The sequence below is a fragment of the Callithrix jacchus genome, chromosome 8, assembly GCF_049354715.1.
Source record: "Callithrix jacchus isolate 240 chromosome 8, calJac240_pri, whole genome shotgun sequence".
NCBI lineage: Eukaryota > Metazoa > Chordata > Mammalia > Primates > Cebidae > Callithrix > Callithrix jacchus.
The window spans coordinates 127,988,664-128,014,074 of NC_133509.1; the positions used below are offsets into that span (position 1 = coordinate 127,988,664).

General features: G+C 44.8%; 3 protein-coding genes across 4 annotated transcripts; 1 reads left to right on the forward strand and 2 right to left on the reverse strand.

Annotated features, from left to right (window-relative positions):
- Nucleotides 1–7,828: 7,828 nt before the first annotated feature.
- Nucleotides 7,829–9,934, reverse strand: MOAP1 (modulator of apoptosis 1). The gene has a single exon (XM_078335647.1). The coding sequence runs from the start codon at nucleotides 9,860–9,862 to the stop codon at nucleotides 8,804–8,806; it is 1,059 nt and encodes a 352-aa protein (XP_078191773.1). The 5' UTR covers nucleotides 9,863–9,934; the 3' UTR covers nucleotides 7,829–8,803.
- Nucleotides 7,829–10,969, reverse strand: LOC103795890 (uncharacterized). Its single transcript, XM_009006472.5, has 2 exons — nucleotides 10,166–10,969; nucleotides 7,829–9,982 (listed from the first exon to the last, which is right to left on the reverse strand). Exons 1-2 carry the CDS (start codon nucleotides 10,926–10,928, stop codon nucleotides 9,960–9,962), a joined length of 786 nt encoding a protein of 261 aa, XP_009004720.2. The 5' UTR covers nucleotides 10,929–10,969; the 3' UTR covers nucleotides 7,829–9,959.
- Nucleotides 10,591–12,666, forward strand: LYSET (lysosomal enzyme trafficking factor). Of its 2 annotated transcripts, none has more exons than XM_002754219.6 (2): nucleotides 10,591–10,642; nucleotides 11,847–12,666. In XM_002754219.6, the coding sequence occupies exon 2, from the start codon at nucleotides 11,863–11,865 to the stop codon at nucleotides 12,256–12,258; it is 396 nt and encodes a 131-aa protein (XP_002754265.3). In that variant the 5' UTR covers nucleotides 10,591–10,642; nucleotides 11,847–11,862; the 3' UTR covers nucleotides 12,259–12,666. The 2 variants fall into 2 exon arrangements, with proteins under 2 accessions (XP_002754265.3, XP_009004719.1); XM_009006471.4 differs by lacking the exon at nucleotides 10,591–10,642 and adding an exon at nucleotides 10,923–11,096.
- Nucleotides 12,667–25,411: the final 12,745 nt, after the last annotated feature.

A 25,411-nucleotide genomic window follows, 5' to 3' on the forward strand; every position in this document is an offset into this window, starting at 1 on the left:
TTCATGCTTGTAAGCCCAAGGGAGGCTGAAGCAGGAGGATCGCTTTGAGCCCAGAAGTTCGAAATAAGCCTGGGCAACATGGCAAGACTCCATCTTTATAAAAATAAAATGGCCGGGCGTGGTGGCTCGAGGCTGTAATCCCAGCACTTTGGGAAGCCGAGGCAGTAGGATCATGAGGTCAAGAGATCGAGACCATCCTGGCCAACATGGTGAAACCCCATCTCTACTAAAATACAAATTTGCTGGGCATGGTGGCACACACCTGTAATCCCAGCTACTCAGGAAGCTGAGGTGGGAGGATTGCTTGAGCCTGGGAGGTCAATGCTGCAGTGAGCTGCGATAGTGCCACTGTACACCAGCCTGTGCAAAACAGTGAGACTAAAGAGCCTCAAAAAATAAAAACAAAAATAAAAGCTTTTGTTGAATAGTGAGTGTACATTTGCTTAGAATCCAGAAGCTGGTTGGTACGAGGTAAGTCTTCTTCCTACTCCGAAAGAGGTGTGAAAGTGTCAGGGGCCAAGCAGGTTACTGCTTCTTATTAACGGACACTCAGAAGGGAGGGAAGTGAGATCAGAAGGGAATGGGGAAAGCCGAGAAGCAGCCAGGCATTACGGCTTGGAATAGGGAAGATTTAGGAGGCACTTAGGCTTGTACGCTAAAAAGGTGAACATATGCTGGCTATTCACCAGTGAACCTCAAATGACCTCTAGCAACCTCTAGAATGGACACAGGGCAATTCTGTGCTTATTACTCAGATACATGAAGGAATGCATGGAGGATTTTTTCTCTTTTAACCTAATTCTTTTTTTTTATTTTTATTTTTTATGTGGCGTCTCACTGTCACCCAGGCTGGAATGCAATGGCATGATCTCAGCTCACCGCAACCTCCACCTCCTGGGTTCAAGCAGTTCTCCTGCCTTAGCCTCCCAAGTAGCTGGGACTACAGGCATGCACTAGCACGCCCAGCTAATTTTTTTGTATTTTTAGTAGAGATGGGGTTTCACCATTTAACATAGTTCTAATAGAGAAATTTGGTCATTCATAGGCAAAATACAAAGTAAAAGTAACAAAAACATAGGCTTTTCCTCTGCCTAGGTAAAACTAGCAGCTGTCAGCAGCTGCCTCTAAGACAGCCCCAGTGATTCCCACCTCCTGGAATCCACACCCATGTGGAATCTCCTCCCCTTGAGTATGAGCTGGATTGCTGACTTGCTTCTAATGAATAGAATATGACACAGCAAAGGCTGGGTGCAGTGGCTCATGCCTGTAATCTCAGCACTTTGGGAGGCCAAGGCAGGCAAATCATCTGAGGTTGGGAGTTCAAGACCAGGCTGACAAACATGGAGAAACCCTGTCTCTACTAAAAATACAAAATTAGCAGGGTGTGGTGGCACATGCCTATAATCCCAGCCACTCGGCTGGCTGAAGCAGGAGAATTGCTTGAACCCAGGAGGCAGAGATTGTGTGAGCCGAGATCATGCCACCGCACTCCAGCCTAGGCAACGAGAGTGAGATTCCGTCTCAAAAACAAAACAAAACAAAAGAATATGAAGGCTGGTTGTGGTGGTTTACGCCTGTAATCCCAGCACTTTGGGAGGCTGAGGTAGGAAGATCATGAGGTCATGAGTCAGAGACTAGCCTGGCCAACATGGTGAAACCCCATCTTTACTAAAAATACAAAAAATTAGCCGGGCATGGTGGCAGATGCCTGTAATCCCAGCTACTCAGGAGGGAGACTGGAGAATTGCTTGAACCCAGGAGGCAGAGGTTGCAGTGAGCTGAGATTGTGCCATTGCACTCCAGCCTGGGTGACAGAACAAGACTCCTTCTCAAGAAAAAGAAAAAAGAATATGACACAGCAATGGGATGTCACTTTTGAGATAAGATGATTAAAAGATAGTGGCTTCCATTTGGGTGTTCTCTCTCACTCTTTCCTGGATCACTTGTTTCCAGGGGAAGTCAGCCCCATGTCATGAGCCAGCCTGGGGGATAGGCCCGTGTGGATGAGTGTGAGCGGCAATCATCTAAGTCACAGCTGCAGGCCCAGCTGGCTGCTCTGGTGCAGTCTATGAGAGCCAGAACCATCCATTTCAGTTGCTTCCAGATTCCTGATCCACGGACACTGTGAGATAACAGCTGTTAAATCATCGCTGCTTTCCGACACAAGTTTCAGTTAATTTATGATGCAGCAGTGGTGAACAGAGACAAGCGCTACCTACTGAGTATTCACTGTGCAGTGGCTGACAGCACTTTACAGGTACAGGTTCATTGGGTCCTCACAATGACACCGTGAATGAGTTTTATCACTATCCCCATTTTCAGTTGAGGAAACTGAGCCCCCAGGCAGGGTTAATAAACTTGCCCAAGGTCACAGAGTTAGAAAATGGTGAAGCTGGAATCTTTTTTTTTTTCTTCTGGAGATGGAGTCTTACTCTGTTGCCCAGGCTGGAGTGCAGTGGCACAATCTCGGCTTCCTGCAATCTCCTCCCAGGTTAAAATTATTCTCCTGCCTCAGCCTCCGAAGAGGCTGGGATTACAGGCATACACCACCACACCCAGCTAATTTTTTTGTATTTTTAGTAGAGACAAGGTTTCACCATGCTGGCCAGGCTTGTCTCAAACTCCTCACCTCATGATCTACCCATCTCGGCCTCTCAAAATGCTGGGACTATAGGTGTGAGCCACTGTGCCTGGCCTGAAGCCAGGATTTGACCTGGGACAATCTGGCACCAGAGTCTATGCTCCTATAATACCGGTTAAAAAATAGCTGCTCACAGTTCACTGGCTAGACTTACATTATTTGTCCATGCCTATAGCAAGCAGTTTGGCAAAGGATACCAAATCGTTTCAATTTAACCCATTTACCACTCTCTTGGGAGCCTGAGGCAGGAGGAACACTTGAGCCCAAGAGTTTGAGGCTACAGTGACCTATGATTGCACCACTGCATTCCAGCATGGGCTACAGAGTGAAACCCAATCTCTAAAATAAACAAACAAAAACAACAACAACAAAAAGATTTACCACTCACTTTCCCTGTTAGGGCTAGGGGGAAGCTGAGCTTCCTCTGACATTAACAGTTCTGTAAACTGGGTGAACAAATTTTAATTACAAAAGAGGAAAAGGGTTAATAGTTGCTGTGCTGGGTGGTAGCGAACAGCGTTGTCTCTTCTGTAGTGTAAGTTAGGCTGTATTATTACTGTTATTTTTGGAGAGAGACAGAGAAGAAAGGGAATGTATTGGGAATGTATAAGGGCAGAAACAGGTTCACCAATGATTATATTCACTTCCTCATGCCTGCTCTTGCCAAGGCAGGTGGCTCTCTTGAACTCAAGAGTTTGATAGCAGCCTGGGCAATATGGTGAAACCTGACTCTACAATGACAAAAAATTAGCTGGGCATGGTGGTACATCCCTGTGGTCCCAGCTACTCTGGAGGCTAAGGTGGGAGGATTGGATGAGCTCCGGAGATCAAGGCTGCAGTGAGACAGGATCGTGCCACTGCACTCCACCCTGGGTGACAGAGTGAGACCCTGTCTCAAAAAGAAAAAAAGAAGAGCTGGGCACGGTGGCTCATGCCTGTAATCCCAGCACTTTGGAAGGCTGAGGTGGGCAGATCACTAGAGGTCAGGAGTTAGAGACCAGCCTGGCCAACATGGTGAAACCCCAGCTCTACTAAAAATACAAAAAATTAGCTGGGCGTGGTGGTGTACACCTGTAATTCCAGCTACCTGGGAGGCTGAGGCAAGAGAATTGATTGAACCCAGGAGGTGACAGTGAGCCAAGATTGCACCCCTGCACCCCTGCACTCCAGCCTGGGTGACAGAACAAGACTCCATCTCAAAAAAAAAAGAGGTGGGACGCAGTGGCTCACGCCTATAATTCCAGCACTTTGGGAGGCTGAGGCGGGCGGATCACGAGGTCAAGAGATTGAGACCATCCTGGCCAACATGGTGAAACCCCGTCTCTACTAAAAGTACAAAAAAAAATTAGCTGGGTATGGTGGTGCGTGCCTGTTGTCCAGCTACTCGGGAGGCTGAGGCAGGAGAATTGCTTGAAACTAGAAAATGGAAGTTGCACTGAGCCGGGATCGGGCCACTGCACTCTAGCCTGACTCTGTCTCAAAAAAAATGGAAAGAAAGAAAAGAAAATATTGATTGACTGGGCATGATGGCATGCATGTGTGGTCCCAGCTACTCAGGAGGCTGAAGCAGGAGGATTGCTTAAACCTAAGAGTCCGAGGTCTCAGGGGGCTGTGTCTGTACCATTGCACTCCAGCCTGGGCAACAGAGCAAAACCATGTCTCAAAAAAAAAATATTGATTACCTTCCAAGTGTATTGGGCTTATCTGGGGATATGATACTCCTTGAAGAGGAGCATAGAATCTAGTTAGAGAGGCCGGGCGCGGTGGCTCATGCCTATAATCCCAGCACTTTGGGAGGCCGAGGCGGGTGGATCACGAGGTCAAGAGATCGAGACCATCCTGGTCAACAAGGTGAAACCCCGTCTCTACTAAAAATACAAAAATTAGCTGGGCATGGTGGTGCGCGCCTGTAGTCCCAGCTACTCGGGAGGCTGAGGCAGGAGAATTGCTTGAACCCAGGAGTCGGAGGTTGCAGTTAGCCGAGATTGTGCCATTGCACTCCAGTCTGGGTAACAACAGCAAAACTCTGTCTCAAAAAAAAAAAAGAATCTAGTTAGAGAGTTAAAACAGATACTCATGAAAAGACATGCTGATAATATTTGGAAATGCATATCAAATGACAAATATTAAGAACTTAGAGTCAGTTTATAGTTTACTTATTTATTTTTTTAAGACAAGAGTCTTGCTCTGTCACCTAGGCTGGAGTACACTGGTGTGATCTTGGCTCCCTGCAACCTCTGCCTCCCCGCTTCAAGCGATTCTCCCACCTCAGCCTCCTGTGTAGCTGGGATTACAGGCATGCACCACCACTTCCAACTAATTTTTTTGTATTTTTAGTAGAAATGGGGTTTCACCTCATTGGCCTGGCTGGTCTCAAACTCATGAGCTCTAGTGATCTGCCTGCCTAGGCCTCCCCAAGTGCTGGGATTACAGGTGTGTGCCTCCGCACCCGGCCCAGTTTATAGTTTAAAGTTACTCAAAATAATCCTCTGAGTCCCAGAGTTTTAGAGCTAAAAGAGAGCACAGGCCAGGCTCATGCCTGTAATCAGCACTTCGGGAGGCTGAGGTGGGCAGATCACCTGAGGTCAGGAGTTCAGGACCAGCCTGGCCAACATGGAGAAAACTTGTCTCTACAGAAATACAAAAATTAGCCAGGAATGATGGTGGGTACCTGTAATCCCAGCTACTTGGGAGGCTGAGGCAGGAGAATTGCTTGAACCCGGGAGGCAGAGGTTGCAGTGAGCTTAGACTGCATTCCAGCCTGGGTGACAGAGTAAGACTTGGTCTCAAAAAAACAAAACAAAAATCTGACACCTCTAAAAGCTGAGTGAGGCTGGCTGGCTGTGGCAGAAGGAGAGCCTGTGGGAACCCACCATAGCTCCGTAGTGCTTTGAACCTCAATTTTATTGTCTTTAAAATAAGTGACTTTCAGAGGTTGATCTGGTTTCCAGTGTCGAGAGAAGCTGTGGCTGAGAATGAAGTGGAATCACGAAGAATGTTCTCAATTAAACAGACCGGGATCAATCCATTTGCTGAGGTCAGGCCTCTCTTACCAGTGAATTAGAAAATTTTAGAAGTATCATGAACCTTAAAGAGAGAAGTCATTGTCCTAGACTGAGTACTGAAAAATATTTTCTGCATAAAAGCTTGAGTAATGTTCTAGTTGTCCGGGGTTAGATAGGACCCTGTTTACGTAAGAATCCCTTTCCCTGCTTTGGCTTGGCTGGGGCCTGCTCTTTGTGCTAACTGCCACCTAGTGGTGTTTCAATGAATGAAACAACTTATTTTACTGGTTGGCATCCCAGGTCATTTGCTATTAGCATGCATCTGTCCATATGTGTGTATCTACATAGATTTTTTATTTTTATTTTTGAGCAGGGTCTTGCTCTGTCGCTCAGGCTGGATGGATTGCAGTGGTGCGATCTCGGCTCACTGCAGCCTCGACTTCCCACCTCAAGAGCTCCTCCCACCTCAGCCTCCCAAGTAGTTGGGACCACAAACACGCGCCATCACATGAGGTTTTGTAGAGATGGGGTTTCACTGTGTTGGCCTGGTCGGCCTTGAACTCCTGGGCTCAAATGATCCACCTGCCCCGGCTCCCAGTGCTGGGATTATAGGCGTGAGCCACCACACCCAGCCCTTCTTTTTTAAATTTTATTTTTTACTCTTTTTGCTGAAACACCTAGGAACCCAAGATATGTATGTATTTCAATGAACATTTTATTTATTTATAGCAGTTTTAGGCTTACAGATAAGTTAGAAAGAGTGCAGAGAGCGCCTGTATTCTCACCTACTTTCCCCAATTGTTACTTCACATTTCCATGGTACATTTGGCTCCTCCAGGAAACTGACATTGGCACATTACTGTTAGCTCTGACTTCCTAAGTACACTTGGATCCCACTCTTCCACTCATGCCCTTTATCTGTTCCAAGATCCCTTCTGGGACACATTACATTTAGTTCACCACCTCTATCCTTAGTCTCTAGTCTGTGATCTGCGATGGTTTCCTTTCTTTTCTTTCTTTTTGAGGTGGAGTCTCGCTCTGTCACCTAGGCTGGAGAGTGGCACAAGCTCGGCTCACTGCAGCCTCCACCTCCTGGGCTCAAGCAATTCTCCTGCCTCAGCCTCCGAAGTAGATGGGATTACAGGCACCCGCCACCATGCCCAGCTAATTTTTTGTATTTTTCTTAGGGACAGGGTTTCACCATGTTGGCCAGGCTGGTCTCAAACTCCTGACCTCAGGTGATTCACTTACCTGGGCCTCCCAAAGTGTTGGGATTACAGGCGTGAGCCACCACGCCCAGTTGAAACATAGCTATTTAAGGGGAGTGTATTTTATTTTACATGATTCCATAAACAAACAAAAATTAGGTAGTGTTTACCAGATACATGTCAGAACACCTTAATAACGGCTTTGTGGAATCACACTATGAGCCCTTGCCCCTGGCATTGAATCTTTCTGATCCTCAAGCTTCTCATCTGTAAAATGGGGAAACAGTAGGTTTCTGAATAAGGCAGCACGGAATACATTAAGATCAAAAACTCTGGAAGTGTCTGAGCCTTGCCACTCACTAGCTGTGAAACCCTGGGCAAGTTACTTAGCTTCTCAGTCTCATACGTACAATGGGGAAAATAAAAGACTGAGCTTGTGGGGGCACCAAACGTGTTCACTGGTGCTCCGTATCTGGTGTTCAACAGAGCTATCATCACTGACCTCCAGGGCAGGGACTGTAGTCTAAATGTAATGACGCAGTCTTAAGCCCTCAGCTTAGTGCCTCACAGATGGAGAGGTGCAACACATATTAACACTTGTTTGTGCACAAATTCACCATGTCTGCTTCCCACTACTGAGGGGGCAAGTGAGTGGCCCATGTCACAGTGCCTGTATGCTCCAAATGACTACACATATATAAACAAGATCAGAATTACACCTTCTAATCTATTCAGAGTGCATGTCAGTTAATATTACAGTAGAAGCAGTAATATAATTGTTTTACTGCTTCAGCAGAAGGTCCCCTCAGCAATCTCACTTAGAAAACAATTTCCTACCCCTCAGCACCAAGTGGAAAGAATCCTGGGAACTAAGTCTGTGTAGGTTCAGTGGTTTGCAGATTAATGCTCTGGGAACTCTTTATTCAAATGAAATCTCTCTTGGAACCCTGATATAAACAAAACAGACAAAATCATTTTATTAGCATTCTTTTATTTTAGAAGTTCACACCTATAATTTCATAACAATTGTGAAAATGATACTCAGAACTAGATATTTTGGTAACACATAGCAGAAATCTGTGGTTAAAGATGGTCACTGCAAACTTAAATCAGCATTCAATTCTGTCTTTTGTTTTTGTACAGAATCAATATAATTCTGATTCATACAGATAATAACTTAGTATCTTAACCTCCACTCATAATCTACACCATAAATGTAGGTTAGCACATACCTAAAAATTGTTAATGATCCAACATGGTCACATGTGACATGGCACACTTGCACTTGGTACCAAACAAGCTGACAGTTCAATGAGATTTGATCAGCATATGCACCTGAGCCTTGTCTGTCCCCTCAGAGCACTGTACACAGGTAGTTAAAGAACTTTTGTACAATAAGAAATTCACAGGGATGAAGCCAGGCACGGTGGCTCACACCTATAATCCCAGCACTTTTGGAGGCCGAGGCAGGTTGATCACTTGAGGTCAGGGGTTCGAGACCAGCCTGGCCAACATGGTGAAACCCTGTCTCTACCGAAAGTACAAAAATTAGCTGGGTGTGGCAGCACACACCTGTAGTCCCAGCTACTCAGGAGACTGGGGCAGGAGAATCACTTAAACCCGGGAGGTGGAGCGTGCAGTGGGTCAAGATTGCGTCACTGCATTCCAGCCTGTGCGACAGAGCAAGACTCAGTCTCAACGACAACAAACAAGATATTCACAGGAATGAATTTAAATAGGTAAACAGCAGTGTAGAACTACATCCTTCCTGGTCACTGACACCTTTAGATCTTAAATAGGCACAGAAATAACAAAGGGCTTATACTGACAACTGCACAAAAACGAGTAACTTGGCAGCACAAGGCAGGGATTTTATGTGTCACAAGAGTACAGACTGTTCTACTTTCATGCTCTGCTCATTGCTATATCCCTTCGTGATTCCCTGAGATTCAGGTGAAATGCCCGTCTAATACTGCCTGGAGAAGGGCCTCCTCCTCCTCAGCTGCTTCATAATCCTTTATTAGTACCAGTAACTGCAATAAACTAGGGGCTGGGCCATCCTCCGGCAGATTAAGCTCTCTGCGAACTGTTCTGTGGACTGCCCCAGCAATGACTTGGTCTAGGCGGGCCTGATTCACAGCATCTCTCTCAATTGCTCCTTTCTGTACCAGCTTCTGTAACAAAGGCTCCAGCCTTAGTACATAATCAGATAACTTTTCTTCCTCCTTCTGGTAAGTGTTTAGAAATTTGTCATGCAACTCTCTAGGACTATCTGTAACCCCAAATACCTGCTCAAGAGCCTGCAGGCATTCATCAACAGTAATTAAAGGATTGTTTATCTTGAGGACACGAATAACATCAAGTGCTGGGCCTCGAAGGCTCTCTAGCACTCGCCTTCTCTTCTCTGCATCTGACACCTCCCACACCTTTAACATCTGAGTAGTATGAAACAGCCAGGGTTCAAATTCTTCTTCTTCCGGTTCTGGAGAATCACTGCCTGAGAACACGCTCAGCTTTTTATAGTGGAAGTACTGCAGGGCAGGCTCAAGAGCCTCATTTAATGCCTGTGCCAACATAGGGGCCCACATTTCTGGGATCATGCCCTGCCCTAGGTCTAAGGAGCCATTTTCATATCTAAGAGCTCTGGTCAACTCACCCATTGTCATGCCCTCTCCCTCTAAAAATTCATTTAATCTGCTTAGGAAATCATTATCTGGGTCGGGGGTCTTAAAGAGCACTCTCCAGATACCCCCTTTTCCCGGTATCTCCTTAGGGACCAGTGCACGACTAGTCTCCGCAGCAAGCCCAACTAGGGCTACTTTGCAGTTCTCATCCCTCCTGAACATCCTTCCAAGCAGTCTATACTCCCCTAGGGGAGCTAAACCAGCCTGCAGAGCCTCCTCGATTTCTGCCACACTGCAGCTCTCGGGGATGCCGGCAATCAGCAGCGCTTTCCGAGGGCTCATGTCCATCCCCCGGCACCAGTCTTCTAAAAGCCTCAAACTCATGGTGCCCGAAATAATAGACTTAAGTTCTAAATATTCCAGACCACAGGTAGCCACCGCAATTCAAAGTAATCCTCCGCGGTACCCCAGAGAAATCTCCTCAACGTGGCGAGGTCCAGCAGCCTGCAAGACAGAGCAGACGGGTTAGCTAAAGGTGCCAACGTGCAGGCCTTAAGCCCCGAGGGACCTGCACCCCGCGGCGACGCCATGTCTGCCGCATTGCGGCGTGCGCCCCTCCCCCCGCCCAGCCCAACTGCGTAGCGGTTGTCCGGCCTACAGGGCCGCTCCGGGCTTGTTTCGCCTCACCGTGATCTACTGCTCCGTGCTCGCGTCTGTGCGACGGCGGGCAAGGTGCCTGGCCAGGCCCAGAGAAGGGGCGGGAAGGCGGGCTCCCCTCGGCTCGGACGGACACTCGCGGGCCAAAGCGATCGATGCCGGTCCTCCAAGTCCCTGCGATGCTCTCCGCAGCAAGGAGTGATGGGGCGATGACAGTCACGAGCGGGAACCAGAGGGCAAGGCTGAAGAGCGCTGAGTCGCCAGGCCCAGACAACCGCCCGCCTGAAGGGACGCGCTGCCACCTGCAACGCCAGAGCCGGGTATCAAGCCCCAACTTCGGCCGCTTTGTTCTCGCTCCGAGAAGCTGTGCGTCTGGCAGAGGCGCTCTGACGTCATGAGCGGGGCGGGCCTCCGGGGGCGGGGCGCGTGCGCTTCCGGCCCGAGCCGGAAGCCCCGACTGCGGCGGTATCCGGGACGGCGGGCGGGCTGGCCACCCGGGACAGGAAGGTGAGATCCGGGATCTCAGCTTTGCAGGCAGGCTCTGCCGGCGGCCGCTGACTGGCGCTGAACTCGCGGCGCTGCAGGGCGGCGAGGCCGCGGCCTGGCGTCGCCTGCACAGCCCTGGTCGCTGCGTGCAGGTGCTGCAGCTCAGTAGGGGGCGGGGCCGGCCGCCGGGAGGCCCAGGTGGCTGGGACGCCTCCCGGCCGGGTCGGGTTCCCAGAGTGGGGCCCCGGCGGCGGCGACGGGAACCGGGCAGCGCGTGACCCGCCGCAGTCACGCCGTTCTTAATCATTAGTAGCTGGTGCTTCGGGCTGGCGGCGCTCACCTCTCTCTGAGCCGGGTGACCCAGGGGATTTATTTTTATGGTGGCTTTCTCTGAAATGCCAAAGCCACCCGATTATTCAGAGCTGAATGACTCTTTAACGCTTGCCGTGGGAACAGGAAGATTTTCGGGACCATTGTAAGTGCTTAGGAGTTATTAACTTGGGGTCTTGACTTGTAGCACCCCGTGTTCACGTCTGAAGCAGTACTGTTAAGCCAGAAAGTATTTTAACTGTCAAAGTGAAATGTGCTGTGGGAAACTAGCTTAATTCCAGTTTCTGGAGGGCGGGTATTCTGAACCTGTTTAAGTAGAACCTGTTTATTCTGTGGGATTCCCATTAAAAAGCAGAACTCGGCGGTGGCTCACACCTTTAATCTCAGCACTTTGGGAGTCCGAGGCGGGAGAATAACCTGAGGTCAAGAGTTTGAGACCAGCCTGGCCAACGTGGTGAAACCCCGTCTTTCCTAAAATTACAAAAATTAGCTGGGCGTGGGGGCAGGCACCTGTAATACCAGCTACTCGGGAGGATGAGGTAGGAGAACTGCTTGAACCCAGGAGATGGAGGTTGCAGTGAGCCGAGATCGTGCCACTGCACTCCAGCCTGGGCAACAGAGCAAGACTCTCAAAAAAAAAAAAAAAAAAAAAAAAAAAAAAAAAAAAAAAAACTCAATGTATACTGAAATCAGTTTTTTTTTACTTGCTTGTAACTATTACATAAAACAACCTGCAAGTTTTACATTTCTTAATAGGTGTTACATTTAATTATTTTAAATCTTAAGTGTGTTAGTGGAATATTTTAGAATTCTTGGAGATACAGCAAGTACATTTGGAATAGTTGCCATGACAGCATTACTAGACCCTAATTGTATTTTTTTTTTTAATTTGAAGGCACAGAGCATGGAGAATGATGAACTTCCGTCAGCGGATGGGATGGATTGGAGTGGGATTATATCTGTTAGCCAGTGCAGCAGCATTTTACTATGTTTTTGAAATTAATGAGACTTACAACAGGCTGGCATTGGAACACATTCAACAGCACCCTGAGGAGCCCCTTGAAGGAACCACATGGACGCACTCCTTGAAAGCTCGATTACTCTCCTTGCCTTTTTGGCTGTGGACAATTATTTTTCTGGTACCTTACTTACAGATGTTTTTGTTCCTTTACTCTTGTACAAGAGCTGATCCCAAAACAGTGGGCTACTGTATCATCCCTATATGTTTGGCAGTTATTTGCAATCGCCACCAGGCATTTGTCAAGGCATCTAATCAGATCAGCAGACTACAACTGATTGACACATAAAATCAGTCACCGTTTTTTCCCTGATTACAAAACTGCCAGTACTATATGGAGTCTGATCACAAGACTGTAGTTTCTTCACAGATCTCAGGAAGTTGTGGTGGGGCAGAGGCTTTTTAAAAACATGTGATTGGGGGGCTATCTTTATCTGAATAATGAATTTTTAGGTAAAGCCTGAGATAGAGTACTACAAAATCATGTTGATGACTTTAGACTTTGGAAGTTAAATCTTATCTGTTATTTGCATTCTTTAGAAACTTGACTAAGTACCTGAATTCATATTTCTATTCTACTGTGCAACATAGTGATGATTCAGAAATTTTTCCTTTGGGGAAAAAAATGCATATGAACATTTCCATTGTGTTAAGTGTAAAAAGGTCCAGACATGATCATAAAATTTAAATTTTATACAATTACTTGGTTTGCTTTAAAATTCTTCACACTAAAACACACCAATTCATTCTGTTGTAGCTAAGCCAACTGTTTATACTTGCTATCAGCTTGAGGAATTGCTAAAAGTTATTGAGGTGTTGGCTGTCTTGATAAGCAGAATTCATTCTTCCTCTTGGTAATAGCTAGCTAAATTATTATTAATGCTACTGGTTTTGTTTTTTATATTTTTTTATTTTAGTGGAGAATGAGATCTTGCTGTGTTGCCAGGCTGGTCTCACACCCCTGGGCTCAAGCTTTCCTCCCCGCTCTGGCTCCCTAAGCGTTGGGATTTCAGGCGTAAGCCCTCATGCCCAGCTATTTTTAATTAAAAAAAAATTTTTTTCCCATGACTTGTGACAGCCTCAGGAGGCCCTAAGAACATGTGCCCCAATGCTACTGATTTAGAAAACTATTTGGGGAGGCTGGGCGTGGTGGCTCACCTTGTAATCCCAGCACTTTGGGAGGCTGCAGTGGGCGGATCACCTGAGGTCAGGAGTTCAAGACCAGCCTGACCAACATGGAAGAGACCCGTCTCTACTAAAAATACAGAATTAGCCGGGCTCATTGCAAGCTCCTGTAATACCAGCTACTCGGGAGGCTGAGGCAGGAGGATCACTTGAATCTGGGAGGCGGAGGTTGTGGTGAGTCGAGATCATACCACTGCACTCCAGCCTGGGCAATAAGAGCAAAACTCCATCTCAAAAAAAAAATATTTGGGAAGAGACTAAATGTTAAATGTTGAAAGGCTTAAAATTACTTACAAACAGAAGATGGAAGCAATGTGTTCAATGAGAATATAGCAGTTTGTTTATTTATTTAGAGATGGGGCCTTGCTCTGTCGCCCAAGATGGAGGGCAGTGGCTCTCTGCAACATCCGCCTCCCGATTCAAGCAATTCTCTTGTCTCAGTCTCCCAGGTAGCTGGGATTACAGGCAACTGCCACCATGCCTGGCTAATTTTTGTGTTTTTAGTAGAGATGGGTTTACACCATGTTGGCCAGGCTGGTCTCAAACTCCGCACCTAAGGTGATCCTCTTGCATCAGCCTCCCAAAGTGCTGTGATTATAGGTGGGAGCCACCATGCCCAGCTGTGTTCATTTAATTTTATTTATTGATTTATTTTGAGACAGAGCCTTGCTCTGTCACCCAGGCTGGAGTATAGTGCTCAATCTCGGCTCACTGCAACCTCTGCCTCCCAGGTTCATGTTACTCTTCTGCCTCAGCCTCCCAGGTAGCTGGAATTACAGGCACCTACCACCATGCCTGGCTAATTTTTGTATTTTTTAGTAGCTGGTTTTGAACTCCTGACTTCAAGTGATCCACCTTGGCCTCCCAAAGTACTAGGATAACAGGCATGAGCCACCACGCCCAGACTATAGCAGGTAATTTTGTCCAGTCCTTATCTGATGCATGAGACCGCTCTAAAATGTACTATTCAAGTCATAATCTTTCTGATTTTCTTTTCTGACCCAAAGTCAGGTCTTCAGGCAGGAGGTTAATTACATGAAGATGTGATCCTTGTACCTTCTCCTTTGCATTTGTACTGCCTCACATCTGGTACTAATACAAATAGCTAATACATGGACACAGTAGAATTGATTCTTTCTGTGTGAGATCAATATATATATATGTGTGTGTATATATGTATATATATATGTATCTATTTGTGTGTATATGTATATGTGTATATATATATTTTTTGAGACAGAGTTTCGCTTTGTCACCAGGCTGGAGTACAGTGGTGTGATTTCAGCTCACTGCAACCTCCACCTCCCGGGTTCAAGCGATTCTTCTGCCTCAGCCTCCCAAGTAGCTGGGACTATAGGCACATGCAGGTACATACCACCACGGCCAACTAATGTTTGTGTTTTTAGTAGAGACAGGTTTCTCCATGTTGGCCAGGATGGTCTCAGTCTCTTGACCTCGTGATCTGCACACCTCAGCCTCCTAAAGTGCTGGGATTACAGGCATGAGCCACTGCACCCAGCCCAAGATATAATTTTATTTAGTTATGTCATTAATACTGGAAAACATTTTATGCTTTTAATAATCTTAACACTTGGTGCTTATTCTGTTGGGCCCTATTCTAAGAACATAATGGAAATTAACTCATGTAATCCTCCCAGTAACCCTAGGAAATGTCTATTATTATCCAAATTTCACAGATAAGGAAACAGGCAGAGAAGTCAAGTCACTTGCCAAAGGTCACCGCGAGTAGCAGAGCCAGGGTTATAACCAGGCCTTCTCATGCCTTCATTACTAACCACAGAGGCATAGTGCTTTTCACAAATGACTAATGTTTTAGCACTGGGTACTGCTTGCCCATTATGCCAAAGAATGGAAATGGCAATATTATTGATAAGTTTTTCTTCAACTGTCTACTAGAAATCTGAAAGTTTCCTAGCAATCTCATCTTTCTACTCTATCAGACTGAACCAGAAAGGAAGGCTGAGTATTCCATTATAAGCTTTTACTTAAAAAATAAAGCAGGTACCTTTGTGATGCAAAAGTAGCAGATCAGATCCTTCAGATAAATTGGTCCCATTTATCTCATTGCCTCCAAAGGTCTAGTTACTGAAATGATACACCTTTTGATACAATATATGGAATTATCAAAGTAAGCAGCAGTTTGAAATACCTGTTTCTGTAAGGGTCAGATGACAAAATCACTTGCATCTTTTGAGTGCTTTACATTTATTCTTCACAACAGTCCTGTGAGGCAGGTATTATATTGCTACTAGTAGTATTTTACTGAAGAAGGAACCTGAAACACATAGGAATAACTTGTCCACAGTCACACAGCCAGGAAGTGGAAGAGCCAAGGTTTGAACCCAGGATGTCAGCTTCTGATCTCCAGCTTATCATCCTATACTGCTTCTCAAAAAAGTAATTTGAGGAAAATTACTGAGAATTTCCAGTTTTATTAGTCTTGAGGCAGTGATTTGAAAAAATTATTTCAGGGTTTTTTTTGTTTGTTTTATAAATGCTTTATGTAGGCTGGGTGTGATGGCTTACACTTGTAATCCCAGCACTTTGGGAGGCAGAGATGGGAGGACTGCCTGAGCCCAGGAGTTTATGACGAGCCTGAGCAACATGGTGAGACCCCATTTCTATTAAAAAGGGGTGCCTCATGCTACTCCCAGCACTTTGGGAGGCCGAGGCGGGCAAATCACTAGAGGCCAGGAGTTCAAGACCAGCCTGGCCAACATGGTGAAACCCCGTCTCTACTAAAAATACAAAAATTAGCCGGGGCTGATGGTGTGTGCCTGTGATCCCAGCTACTTGGGAGGCGGAGGAAGGAGAATCACTCGAACCCGGGAGGGAGAAATTGCAGTGAGCTGAGATTGTGCCACTGTATTCCAGCCTGGGAAACAGAGCAAAATTCCACCCCCGCCCCAAAAAAAATGCTTAATGTAATGCAAAGTTGTGAGTTTGCCACTGGTATTATAAAGTAGTAATTCCTTTTTAAAGAAGTAGAATCATCTCTTTTTATCCTTCAAATTCTAGTATTTTGGGATTTGGTAAGCAAATGTTCAGTCCATCTCTGTCTTTGAACATTATATTGCTTTTTGCCTTGATAGTAGAAATACTAAAATAATTAGAGTAGGATTAATATAGTAAATTTAGTATTTCCAGATGTAATTACTAATTTTCAGATTACAGGTTAAATCTGCTTTTTGATTATTTAGGAACTCTTTATCCAAGTTGTGGATTATTTCTAGTTTGTGGCTATTTACTAGTTCAAAGCATTTTTTAGGTAAAGAGGGAAAAGTGAAATATAGTTTTTAATCTGTTAGCTCTTAGACTGAGGAAGAGGTTGAAATTGATGGCTAGGAGATCTATATATGATAGTAGATCATCGTTTTCCTTTTTCTTTTCTTTTTTGAGACAGAGTGACAGTCTTGCTCTGTTGCCCAGGCTGGAGTGCAATGACGTGGTCTCACCTCACTACAACCTCCACCTCTTGGGTTCAAGTGATTTTCCTGCCTCAGTCTGTTGAGTAGCTAGGATTACAGGCGTACGCCACCACACCCGGTTACTTTTTTGTATTTTCAGTAGTTATGGGGTTTCGCATGTTGGCCAGGCTGATCTTAAATTCCTGACCTCAGGTGATCCACCTGCCTCGGCCTCCCAAAGTGCTGGGATGACAGGTGTGAGCCACCACGCCCATCCCATTCATTTCATATTCACATCACTGTACAAAAAGCAGTGAGTACAGGATTACGTAGTGAGATGAATGGCAAATATAGTAAGCATTTCAGGGATTTTAAAGAGGGGACAAACATTCTAAGGATTCATAACTAGTAAACACTCAGACTTCCAGAGATGAGAAAAACAGAGCTATATCCTACAATGATTTTATAGGTGATTTTATTTGCAACTATATGTGAAATAAAGTAATCCTGTTGAGATTTTTCACTGAAATATGCCAGATATTTTATTTTTTCAAAAGTGCCAGTATAAGGAATAGAAAACGGAATGACAGAAAAATGTAATTCATGGAACTTTAGTCCCCATGTAAATTTTCTGGTTTTAAAGATGTTACCAGCTTTTAAGTTGTCTCTTTTTTAATATTAAATTGCTCATAATACCAGTTTTAGAGTAAAAGTTGTGATTCCCTAAAAGTTAGAATTCTATTTGAAAGTTTTTACAGTTAACAGAAAGCTTTTCTTTGGGGAAGTTGAGTCATCAGATAAAATGCTCCTATGAGTAACTCTACCCACAAAGAAATGAAACCAGCACATTTGTTCATGGTGAATAGGGTTAGTCTTTTTTTTTTTAAAGATTATTGGTAGGTCTTGGTGGTCATGCCTGTAACTCCAGCACTTTGGGAGGCTGAGGCAGGCAGATCACCTGGGGTGTGGAGTTTGAGAGCAGCCTGACCAACATGGAGAAACTGTGTCTCTACGAAAACTGCAAAACTAGCTGGGCATGGTGGCACATGCCTGTAATCCCAGCTACTCAGTAGGCTGAGGCAGGAGAATTGCTTGAACCCAGGAGGCGGAGGTTGCAGTGAGCCAAGATTGCACCATTGCATTCTAGCCTGGGCAACAAGAGTGAAACTCCGTCTCAAAAAAAAAAAGATTATCTAGTGTCGATTTCCATTTGATGGATTTAACATTCTCAGTCCCCAAAACACTTACTGTCAGAAAAACTACAATGCCATGTCTCATCTTTGTATCAAATATATGTCATCATTTAATAAATTTTCCGATATAAGAAGTTCAATATAATTTTGGACCATGATTGGGAATCATCATGCATTCGTATTTATGCTTTGGTCTAAGGCAGTGAGTAGGTCTTGGACTGTGGCTGTATGTACATTAGAATTACCCAAGGAAAACTTACATTTAAACAATGCCAGGGTCCCTTTCCAACCAGTTACATTTCTGGGATGGACCCCAAGCAATCTTCAAATGATTCTCTCTGGGTTGCAAATCACTGGTCCATGGGGTTTTTATGTGCCATTTACCAAAAACTCAACTGTTATGAGAGTTGTGCCTATCTTTGCAACAGCTTCAACAAATACATTCCAGTTAAATTCACCCTAGCCATCCTAATTGCACATCTTCAGAGTTGCCTCTTGATTTCAAGTCCTCTCCTCCAGTTTGTCCTGAAGATACTTGTCAGGCTTTTGCCTCCACTCTACCAAAACTGCTGTCCCGTCAGGAAGTTGCTGGTCACTTACACATAACCAAATCCAATGGTCAGGTCTCAGTCCTCAAATTACTATTAGCAGTTTTTTGTTTTTTTTGAGATGGAGTCTCACTCTGTCGCCAGGTTGGAGTGCAGTGGTGTATCTCAGCTTACTGCAATTTCCGCCTCCTGGCTTCAAGCAATTCCCCTGCCTCAGCCTCCAGAGTAGCTGGGACTACAGGTGCACACCACCACACCCTGCTAATTTTTTTTTATTTAGTAGAGACAGGGCTTCATCAAGTTGGCCAGGATGGTCTCAATCTCCTGAACTCATGATACTCCCACCTCTGCATCCCAAAATGCTGGGATTGTAGGCGTGAGCCACTGCACCCAGCTATTAGCCATTTTTGACACTCCCTGTCCTTGAGATACTTTCTTCAGTTGTCTTCTGGACCAGCACTGTCCAGTAGAACTTCAGCAATGATGGCGATGTTCTGTATCTTTGCTGTCCAAACAGTAGCCATAGCCACCTGAAAGGAGCCCTTGAAACGTGGATAACATGAGCCTGGTGTGGTGACTCACCTGTATGCTGACTACTTGGACAGCTAAGGCAGAAAGATCCCGAGCCCAGGCATTCAAAGCTGTGGTAGGCTATGATCATCACACTATACCCCAGCCTGGGCAACAGTGAGACCCTGTGTCTACAAAAAAAAAAAAAAAAAACAAAAAAAAAACCTGTGGCTAATGTGACTGAGGCATTAAGTTTTAAATTCTAATTAAATAGCACATGTGGCACCATGTATTAGATGGTCCCGTCCTAGATATTTTCCTGGTTTGCTTTCTTCCTCACCAGCTTTATTTTCCTTTTTGAGACAACCTCTTGCTCTGTTGCTCAGGCTGGAGTGCAGTGGCACAATCTCGGCTTACTGCAGCCTCCATCAACCTCCTGGGTTCAAGCAATCCTCCTACCTCAGCCTCCCAAGTAGCTGGGACCACAGCAAGACCATGCCCAGCTAATTTTTGTATTTTTAGTAGAGACGGGGTTTCACCATGCTAGCCAGCTTGGTCTCCAACTCCTGACCTCAAGTGATCTGCCTGCCTTGGCCTCCCAAAGTGCTGGGATTGCAGGCATCAGCCCACCACTCCTGGCCCTCAGAAGCCCTTAAGTCTTTGCTGGTTCCTTGTTGGGTATCTGCTCAATCTCTAAATGTTGGTGTGCCCCAGTTCTTTTTTGTGCATACTCCTTTGGACATCTCATCCATGGCTCATGGCTTTCAGTATACTAATTGGCCAGGTGAGATGGCTCATGCCTATAATCCCAGCAATTTGGGAGGCCAAGGTGGGCAGATCACTTGAGGCCAGGAGCTCAAGACCATTCTGGCTAACACGGTCTCTACTTAAAATACAAAAAAATTGCTGGGCATGGTGGCATGCGCCTGTAGTCCCAGCTACTTGAGAGGCTGAGGCAGGAGAATTTTTTGAACCCGGGAAGCAGAAGTGGCAGTGAGTAGAGATCACGCCACTGCACTCCAGACTTGGCAACAGAGCAAGACTCTGTCTCAAAATAAATAAATAAATGAAAATACAAAAATTAGTTGGGCATGGTGGCACGTGTCTGTGATTCCAGCTACTTGGGAGGCATATGTGGGAGGATCACTTGAGCCTGGGAGGTGGAGGTTGCCGTGAGTGGAGACTGCACCACTGCACTCCAGCCTGGGCAACAGAGTGACAGCCTGTCTCTAAATAAATAAATATATGAATTTATGTCACTACCTTGGATCCCTCTCCTGAGCTCCAGACTTGACTATCCAATTGCCTGACAGGCCTTGACATGGTGCTTGGTAAGATGTCCTACCAGGTACATGAAATTTAACCTATGTACATCTAAGTTGACGATCTTTCTACTCACCAAAATCTGTTCCTCAAGTTTCCTACAAGTCTATTATCATTCCTGTGGACAGGGGGATCCTTTTAAAATTTACTCCTCTCAAAAATCTTGAGGCAAGAGAATCACTTGAACCTGGGAGGTTAGGTGTTGCGGGGAGCCAAGATTGTGCCATTGAACCCCAGCTGGGCAGTAAGAGCGAAACTCCATCTCAAAAAAAAGAAAGTCCTCCCATAGCTTCCCTTCTCAGAATGAAAGGCAAAGTCCTTGCCATGGCAAGTCCTGTCAGTCCATAAGTGGCCCTGCCCTGCCCTTGACCTATTTTTTTTTTTTTTAAGATGGTGTAATGCTCTGTCACCAGGCTGGAGTGTAATGGCGTGATCTCAGCTAACTGCAACTTCCACCTCCTGGGTTCAAGTGATTCTCCTGCCTCAGCCTCCCAAGTAGCTGGAACTACAGATATGTGCCACCACACCCATCTATTTTTTATATTTTTAGTAGAGAGGGGGTTTCCCCATGTTGGCCAGGATGGTCTCAATCTCTTAACCTCATGATCGCCTGCCTTGTCCTCCCAAATTGCTAGGATTACAGGCACAAGCCACCACACCCAGCCCTTGACTTCATTTTCTACTAATCCCTCTGCCTCTGACTCCACTGCAGCCACAATGGTCTTCCTGCTGATTCTTGATTTGGGGCCTCTACACTCAGTGTGTCTTCTACCTGGATGCTTCACTCTGGCCTGCTGAAATGTCACTTTAGTGAGGGTACCTCTGATGACCCTTATTTAAAATTAAGCATCCACTTTACCTGTTTTTCTCCACAGCACTTATCATTATGTACTGCTACACATTTTGTCAGAATCTAAACTCTATTGAGAGCAGAAATTTTGTCTCTCTGCACTGCTGCAGGCCCTATGCCTAGAATGGTGCCTAGCATATAGTAGTTGCTCGGTAACTTTTTATTGAATGAGTAATTCTTGCTGCCACAGAACACTTGCTAGACTCCAAATAACCTAGTTCACTGTCCACATAGAATAAAGGTTAAAAGTTAACATCTGGCTGGGCATGGTGGCTCAAACCTGCAATCCCATCACTTTGGGAGGCTGAGGTGGGCAGATGACCTGAATTTGGAAGTTCGAGACCAGCCTGACCAACATGGAGAAACCCCGTCTCTATTAAAAATACAAAAATAGCAGAGCGTGATGGTGCATGCCTGTAATCCCAGCTACTTGAGAGGCTGAGGCAGGAGAATTGCTTGAACCTGGGAGGCACAGGTTGGGGTGATCAGAGATGGCACCATTGCACTCCAGCCTGGGCAATGAGCAAAACTCCATCTCAAAAAAAAGAGATGGGGTCTTGCTATGTTGCCCAGGCTAGTCTCAAGCTCCTGGGCTCAAACAATCCTCCTGCCTCAGCCTCCCAAGGTGGTGGCATTACAGGTGTGAGCCACTGTGCCTGGCCAAATGTCGCAACTTTTTTTTTTTTTTTTTTTTTTAATCTGGAGTTTAGTTCTTGTTGCCCAGGCTGGAGTGGAGTGGCATGATCTCAGCTCACCACAATCTCCGCCTCCTGGGTTCAAGTGATTCTCCTGATTTAGCCTTCCGAGTAGCTGGGATTACAGGCATGGGCCACCATGCCCAGCTAACTTTTTGTATTTTCAGTAGAGACGGGGTTTCTCCATATTAGTCAGGTTCGTCTTGAACTCCTGACCTCAGGTGATTGGCCTGCCTTGGCCTCCCAAGGTGGTGGGATTACAGGCGTGAGCCACTGCGCCCAGCTGTGTCACAACTCTTAGAGCTATAGTATAGAAGTCCAGTACTCTGGTGTTCAATATCTTGGACCTGTAAAGCACTCATTTAAACTACTGTTTCTAGAAGGTAACTCCATCCCCAGTAGAATTTTTGGCATTGGAATAAATACTTAAAACTGCACCCCAATGGCTTGTTACAATCTCAATGTCAGCTGCTACTTTTTAAAAGATTTAAATAGAAGCTGTCTAACTTCAGTTTCCTGGGCCATGTCTTTAAATAGAGCGATTCTGATCTCAAAGGTCACCTGAGAAGTGGAATACTTACAGCAAGATTGTGAAATTCATTTTATACTTTGAAAATAATATACTGGCTATAGGATCATTTTTTTCAAGGTTAGGCACATTGGTTTTAGAAATACCTCTTCTCTTTTTTTATGCTATCTTATTTCATATTTAGCCCAGCTCGCTCTCTCTCTGGAAGTTGCTTTATTATTATACTTTTTCTTGTTTTTTTGAGACAAGGTCTCACTCTGTTGTACAGGCTTGTCTCAAACTCTTGTGCTCAAGGGATCCTCCCATCTCCACCTCCCAAAGTGCTGGGATCACCAGTGTGAGACCCCGCACTGGGCTTTTCCTCCTTCTTCTGACAAAGCCGTTGAATGGAAAATGTGGATTTTTTTGTTTTGCTTTTTAAGTCTGAACTGGTTATTTTTTTCTCTGAATTACTAACATAACAGTGGTTGTTTTTTGTTTGTTTTTTTGAGATGGAGTCTTGCTCTGTTACCCAGGCTGGAGTACAGTGGCTCTATCTTGGCTCACTGCAACCTCCGCCTCCTGGGTTCAAGCGATTCTCCTGCCTCAGCTCCCCGAGTAGCTAGGACTACAGGTGTGCGCCACCACGCCCAGCTAATTTTTTATATTTTGAGTAGAGATGGCGTTTCACGGTGTTAGACAGGATGGTCTCCATCTCCTGACCTCGTGATCTGCCCACCTCAGCCTCCCAAAGTGCTGGGATTATAGGCGTGAGCCACCGCATCCAGCCATGACAGTGTTTTAAACTGTTAATATGGCTGGCCTGTTCTTATTAAATCTAAGGCATAATTTTTTAAAATTAAAAATGGAAAGTTTCAAAATAACATCTGTATTCATGCAGAAAATTACATACAAATTTTTTTAATGGAAAAAGAACAAAAGAGCATAAAATGAAAAATCTCCCTCACTCCCAACTGCTACTCCCTCTTCCCAGAGGTAGTTGGGCTATTCTTTCAGAGATATATGTATATCTAGCTTATATTTCCCAAAAGTAGCATTTTATACAGTTCTATATCTTGCCAGTTTTTATTTAACGTATCTCAGAGATTGGTCCTTAATGGCATATAGAACTATACCTAAGTTTTTTTCATGGCTGCACAATTTTGTTGTACTAAGATTCCTCTATTTTTATCTAATTATGGTCTTCTGATGAACATTTAGGTTTTCTAGCCTTTTGTTACTAATAACATTGCAACAAATAGTCTTATAAATAGATCTTTGTGAATGTGTGTTACTTTAGGACAAATTTCTGTAAATGAAATTGCTGAGTCAAAGAGTAAGTACATTTAACATTCTAATCAGAATTGTCAACTTGACTAAGAGTTTATAGCAATTTACACTCTTGCCATCAATTTATTATAGCCCTCATAACCTTTCTAGCTTAATACTGCATCAAAACTGTTGATTTTTTAGTCTGAAAAGTAAAAAATAGTATTACATTGTGGGTATTAGAACTTTGAAGTGTACTTTTTTTCACTGAAAAGTCATGTGTATTTCTTCTGTAATGTTGTGGTTCCTTTCCTTTGCCTATTTTTCTGTTGTATTTTCCTGACTCGTATAAGAGATCTACATAAAAGAATTTATTCTTAGTCATCGGTTCAAAAATGCTAAATTCTTTTTCCCTGTTTCTATTTTGACCACATTTACAGAATGTTCAGAAATTTTAGTTCTTATGAATCACATTTACTAATCTTTTCTTTTTTAAGATGGGGTTTTACCATGTTGGTCAGGCTAGTCTTGAACTCCCGACCTCAAGTGATCTGCCCACCTTGGCCTCCAAAGTGTTTGGATTACAGGCATGAGCCACCACGCCCGGCCTACTAATCTTTTCTACTGCGGTTTCTGGATTTTTGCATTGTAATGTTATTAATTTCCCCAAACATGTTTATCTGCACCCATCACCAGTATGGATATAGTTTTGAACTGTGTGGTGCTCAACTACCAATCACAATAGTTCAAATAAGGAATTGCTTACAAAGGTTTTGTCATAACATGTGGAGGCTGACAACTGAGTAAAAAAGCTTAGGTTTTCAAGTTGTCTTTTTTTTTTTTTTTTTTTTTGAGACGTCTTGCTGTCACCCAGGCTGGAGTACAGTGGCCATGATCTTGGCTCACTGCAACCTCTGCCTCCCAGGCTCAAGTGATTCTGCTGCCTCAGCCATCCTAGTAGCCGGGATTACAGGTGCACACCATGATGCCTAGCTAAATTTTTATATTTTTAGCAGAGACAGGTTTTTGCCATGTCGGCCAGGCTGGTCTTGAAATCCTGACTTCAGGTGATCTGCCCATCTTGGCCTCCCAAAGTGCTGCGATTACAGGTGTGAGCCATCGCACCCGGCCTCAGGTTGTCTTATGTATGGATCTTATTGCAATATAATAAATGATAATCTACACTTAAATTGACTGAACAACTTCACTGAGAAGCAGTTGTATCTTTAGGTTAAATAGAAACTAGATAAAAGTACTACATAACAAATTGAGGGCAACAGACATCTCCAACTGATTTTCTCATTTGGAAGAAAACATAAACTTTATTTCTTTTAAAGTACAGGCCTTCTCAATTAAAAAATTTAAAAGTTCTTCTACAGCAAATGTTTAAACTGAAAGCTAAAGGATAAGAAGTAGATAGGCAAAGGAGGTCACTTGGGATTTGAAAGGCAACTAGTGGCAGAAGCATAAATCCTCTGAGTCTAAGCTGGGCGTGGTGGCTCAGGCCTGTAATCCAAGCTCTTGGGGTGAGGCAAGAGGATCATTTGAGGCCAGGAGTTCGAGACCAGCCTAGGCAACGTAATTGAGGCTCCCCCCCTCACCCCGCGGTCTCTACAAAAAATAAAAATAAATTAGCCAAGCATGGTTGCATGCATCTGTAGTTCTGGCTACTCTAGAGGCTAACTGGGAAGACTGCTTGAGCCCTCAAAAATCTTGAGCTATTGAACTCAAGACTGCTTGAGCCCTTAGGAGTTCAAAGTTGCAGTGAGCTATGATCATGACACTGCAGTCCAGCCTGAGTGACAGAGACCATCTCAAAAAAAGAAAAAAAATTCTCTGATTCTGAATGCCCATTTCTAAATGGGAAGGTGGGGGGAATTGATTTCCTCCCATACCTTTTTCCCCCCTATTTTTTCAAAGTAAATTTTTCTTC